This window comes from Anser brachyrhynchus (assembly GCF_964034855.1).
Source record: "Anser brachyrhynchus genome assembly, chromosome: 12".
NCBI classification, from domain to species: domain Eukaryota; kingdom Metazoa; phylum Chordata; class Aves; order Anseriformes; family Anatidae; genus Anser; species Anser brachyrhynchus.
Genome location: NC_137707.1, coordinates 10,032,058 through 10,037,300, shown reverse-complemented (window position 1 = coordinate 10,037,300; position 5,243 = coordinate 10,032,058). Strand labels below are relative to the sequence as shown.

At 41.4% G+C, this 5,243-nt stretch overlaps 1 protein-coding gene across 1 annotated transcript; it reads right to left on the bottom strand.

The window, feature by feature from the left end:
* PDCD2L (programmed cell death 2 like) lies at positions 1-5,243 on the bottom strand. The gene is made up of 7 exons (XM_080552841.1): positions 5,085-5,243; positions 4,790-4,953; positions 4,610-4,679; positions 3,103-3,497; positions 2,271-2,384; positions 714-862; positions 1-155 (listed from the first exon to the last, which is right to left on the bottom strand). Exons 1-7 carry the CDS (start codon positions 5,235-5,237, stop codon positions 25-27), a joined length of 1,176 nt encoding a protein of 391 aa, XP_080408967.1. The 5' UTR covers positions 5,238-5,243; the 3' UTR covers positions 1-24.

Below are 5,243 nucleotides of genomic sequence, written 5' to 3'. Positions count from 1 at the left end.
TTCCCATCTCTGCAAATAAACAATTTATTTAAATAGTTTCTGATCAGGGTCTTCTTGTACAAAAAGAAATTCTTCAAGAGGGGTTTGATGATTGGCTGGCCAACAGCTTTTCTCACATGTATAAACTATAACAGTCCCAAATTCCACTGACAGATCTAAAAACAAAACAATAAAGGGATGTCATGTATTAGAAAAATTAGACAGCGGCTATTGCTTATTACTGCAGTTCAATCTTCCAATTCAAAAAGTATTTTTTCATATTCAGTCTCCTACAGACATGTCATTTTTTAATTTAAAAGATTTTAAAGCAAGCTGACTGAGAATTTTCAAAGAGCTTCTTACATGTCTGCAATTTGACAATATTTATTATTTTCCAAGGCCTCATTTAAAAGGTAATAATTACTCCCAAAGTCATGGAATTATCTATATTGTTGTTATGACAATTCACTAGGGAGCAAATGAAGCTGAAATCCGTGAATCCCTATAAACCAGTTACATCATTTGCTTAACGGAACCTATAATGGAAACATTACCTGTATAATCCATATGCATATACCTACCCGTATGTAACCTTTATAATTCTATGACCACTGTAGTTAGGCTTGTCAGTGCCTATAGCTAGCAAGAAACAATCCAAATTACAGTTCACTGAACTTTACCAACAAGGTGACTGTTTCCGAGATATTCATTTAGCTAAGTCAAAAGCCAATAACCTGAATCGCTCTGGAGCATGCTGACCAGTGCTGGCATAAGTTGAAATTCAAATATTCTTTTGCTTCCGCAATTACTGCAGGCTGGAATATCTTCATTAAAGTTGGCTGGAGGACAAGTTATGAATAAAGGCTGACCACCCCAGGAGTATCTTAAGAGAAGAAAGGAAAAAACATTTATTTTTTTAATCTAGATTTCATAGGAAAACACACAAACATTGTTAGGAGCCAGAATCATTGCTTAAGTTTCAGATGAGTCATTCAACAAAAATTAAAGATGGCAAAGTTGGACTTTCGAACGTCAACACCTGGAAAGTCTTCACAAAAGAGCTGGATTTAAAGGAGACAAATGCTTTAAATTGACACCTCCAAAATATACCGTACCTGACTCAATTAAACAAACTAGAGCTCAACAGGGATCCGGCAGCCCAGGAAAAATGGGGTTTGAACATTTGTGTCAGGCACCTATTGCGTATATTCACAATGCTCTTGAAGGGACAAGGGAGGGCTGCATAAAGACTGTAACTAGCGATACTCACAGGGGTCACTGGATGCAATGTTTTGGAAAAATGGAAAATTCAAAGAGCATAATACTGCAAAATGATAGATCCAGTGGAAAAAAGTTGTCTGAAAACGTTCCTTGCACTCTCTATCAGTAATTTTTCTGTATAGTCTTTGACAGTTAATTAATGGAAGTTTCTACTATTTCTCATGTGCATAACCAGCCCTTCAGACTTTACCTCCTCATCAAAAAGGTACCAGTTAGTTCCACCTGGTTCTGGAAACCTGATAAACAAAGGTCGTGTCACTAAACTGAGACAGCTCGACCAGATGGGTTGCAGCAGACTCTCTAGAATAAAGTTGTTAAAGACTAATACTTTGTATGATCCATGAAAGTTATTGGTATTATCTCGTACTACAAATAAATTGATTTGAACTCTGATATACTCTCATTCACAATTAATTCCTCTTTTTGGAAAGAAGTTTTTCTGAGGCTTAATCTGCTTTTTTCTATGAAAGTAACATATTTACAGGAAGTGAAGTCTACGCAGTCACGAGGGGTAATCATAAGCTGCAAATGAACTCAGGCTTTAAAATGAATAATTTCTTACTTCAGTAACATCTCAAAGACTGAGACATAAGCAGTAACAGTAAGATTAGAAAACTTTAGAAGAGGAGAGCGCCTTGGAAGTGTATCACAGCACACCACTGCGCATTACACTTCCACCTCAAAACTATCTCTTGAAAACCTCTACACCTGGATTTCAGTAAGTCTTTAAAGACAGCGTGGGTCTGCTCTCATCAGGTCTTACGTTGAAGAAGGTCTCCTATAGACGGATCTGGGGCTCTGATTCTGCTTTGCCTCTCATCCACTTAATACTTTGTCCTGAAAGTCCAACCAGGGACTGAAGTCTTATCACTCAGGCACGGTAACAGCACTCTCAGCAAATTTTTCAATTAAGAAAAATAAATATTTCCAGTCAAATAATTTATGTTGATTTACTAACAGTCCATATCTATGCTCTGTATCTTCCTGTTACAACCAGGTGATCAACGTACCTTAAAATCTGTTCATGACAGACAGCTATTTTTTTCATAAATTTATGGAATGTGTGGTCCCCACTTTTGACTTCACTCTTCTCATATTTTTCTTTATCACCTTCAGCTGCAAAACTATGAGAACAAGAAATGAAACAAAAATTTCAATGCAGTACAATATGCATGCTTCAAATAAGCAGTGGTTACTATACATTCACATTAAAATAAATACACTAAAAAATATACATATTAAATTAAGAGGTGGTTACTGTTTCAGCTTGCAGCTGAACATCCTACTTCTAGTTCTTTGGCATCTCTTACTAAATGTTTCAGACCACTACATCTAATTCAATTCTACTAGATACCCATTTAAACCTAAAAAAATAATTCCTTTAGTAACTGCTCAGCAGTTGTCTTGTTTTCTTAATTATAAATTTAAAAGAAGTGTAATTTAAGCATAATCCAAGTTCTATGATTCCATCAACATTAAAAAAAAAAAAATCAACAGAACACGACAACTAAAAACCATTCTATGCATATTCTGCAATTGACAGTAGCTGTAGTTATCAAAAAATTCAGCATGGTTCACAATTCAGGGAAAGTCACTGTAGACATTAATACAATTGAAAAAGAAATGGTCTGGATATTAAGTTAAAATTGAAAATATTTTCAGCAGCTACATCCAAAAATTGTTTTTCAAACAACTTCTTTATCAAAAACTCCAGGAGTCCATCTGATACCATCATCCCAGTCTCTAGTGAAAATTCTCGAGTAGCTAAGCTCTTAAAAATGCAACTGGAATAAGAAAAGCTTTAGCTTTTGCTTTCAGCATGAAATTCAAACCTGCGCGCACCTTTCTGACATCAAATGTTCCAAATCAACACCCTCTCTCTGCTGATACTCCTTCCATAGCTCATCTGCATGATCTGTATCAAGGAAACCAGCATAGTCTTCCTCATCCACAACACTAATGTAATAGGGACGGAACACAGGAGCTGAAGTGGCTGTTACCATATCCTCCCTGACCGGAAGATCCGTATCCAGGGAACCTGACACATCTGTAGCTTCAGACAGGCAAAGCTGTTGGAACTGGGATGCACACTCTGCTTCTCTGGACAAGGAGCTGCTTGCCACTTCATTTAAGCCAAGCAGCTGAAGGGCACACACAGGAGATTCTGCTCCATCACAGACTCCCCAGTCATCTGCCTCGTCACACCAGTCCTTCGCAGAAAAGTTAGGTTCTTGTTTCTGGGTAGGGGGAAGAAAAAAAAGAAGAAAAACACTTTCAAGAGCTACCTAATACACTTTAAATACAGTTTTACTACTGTAATGGATAAGAGAAGTAAAACCTTAACCTAATGCTTAGTATTTTTTTGCCCGTTACCCTCAGAATACCAGGTACCACCATATGTGCTTCTCACAGCAGCACACTTATGGCAAAAAAAAAATCTCAAACTGGAGAAATGGGGCAAGAATTAGTTCGTGTTTCACATGGGCTTGCATTGCCATATCTAGGCTGTTGGCACGACTGACAGTAGCTGGTTTGGAGATATTTAACTGAACCAGTTACTGCACCACAGCAAGCTCAAAGAGCAGATACAGATGAATATAATAACAATAAATATCTGCACTATTTTTATCAGAATATAAACTCATTTACCACATACCAAAATATTATATTGCAAACACACCAGCTGAATAAGCATGCTTCCTGCCTATCAGCATTAGTTTGAAAGCCAGCCTCCCCTTTCAATCTCCCTAAACCAATATGCAAAGTTTAGCTTCACAAGAAAAAAATCCCGGAAATACTTTAACAATACTTGAGTCAGATAAACTAAAGTTGATATTAAAAAAAAAAATCATCAATTTAAATTAGAAAATAAAGACAGCATCTTAAAGAGCTAAACCTAAAGCAGCACAGTCCTTTAACTGTACTGTACTTTAACACTTTACACTGTACTTTACTTTACTTGCACTGTACTTTTACTTTACTTGCACTGTACTTTAACAGTTGAAAGACAGTGTTTAGGTAGATTCAGTCATTATGATATTAAATATCAATTTTAACCATATAATTGGATTGCAACCTCCACTTTAAAGCTACTCTAACATAAATCACAAGTAAGAAATCGATCTTGTAGTACGCAGCATGTAGCGCTCGCTGTACCTGTGACTGTGATGACTTCTCCATGTGACTCAAAACCAGCACGTGGCATAATTTCTACAGGGCAGCTATGGCTGCTTAAACTAGTACACATAGATGTGAAGCTCACCCGGCTTAACCACTTTTTTATTTGAAATCCTCCTTAACGCTGTACTTCACGCGGGCAAACACCAAGAAAGCGGCTTGCTGGCTGTACCTGCTTTAGACTGCAACCTCGTGCCTCCTTTTCCCGAGTCTGCAAGCACTGGGAGCGCAGCACCTTCCAGCTTCAGCGTGCCACATGGAAAGAAAACAAGACAAGGGCGTTGAAGCAGCAGAGCTGCTGACCGGGGGGGTATCCGAGCCGCCAGCACAGCGCATCCCGCTCCCTCCTCACCTGCGGGGCTGCCCCCAGCAGCCCGTGCCGGGGCAGGCGAAGACGTTGGCGAGGCGGTGGCAGGGCAGGCCCCGCAGCGGGCAGTACACCTGCACCAGGTGCGCCAGGGCCGCGCCGCACGCCCCGCAGCGGGGCTCGGCCGGGCGCAGGGCGGGCAGCGCGTCCTGCAAGCCAACACCACGCGCACCGCTGGAGGACGCCCGCGGGGGCTCCACCGAGCCGCGGCCGTGCCGCCCCACAGCCCCGGCTCGGGGCAGAGCCCTCCCTCCCCGCTCCCCTCCCTCCCCGGCCGTACCGCGGAGCCGCCCAGCTTGTTGGTGGCCCAGGCCGGGGCCTCCCGACACGGCCCGGCCATGGGGGCGTCGCGGAGCCCCAGCAGCACCGGACGCCTCCCCTCCGCCATGGCACCGCAACGCAGCCCCGCGCCGAGGGGAGCTCCCACACGCATGCGCGG

Bases quoted from the DNA above. Each gene is read 5' to 3' on its own strand.
- PDCD2L (XM_080552841.1), bottom strand. From the start codon at position 5,237: ATGCGTGTGGGAGCTCCCCTCGGCGCGGGGCTGCGTTGCGGTGCCATG. The intron at 3,498-4,609 runs GTACAGCCAGCA...CCCCCTACCCAG, and splicing joins GAGGTTGCAGTCTAAAGCAG to AAACAAGAACCTAACTTTTC. The intron at 2,385-3,102 runs GTGCGCGCAGGT...TTGTTCTCATAG, and splicing joins GAACATTTGATGTCAGAAAG to TTTTGCAGCTGAAGGTGATA.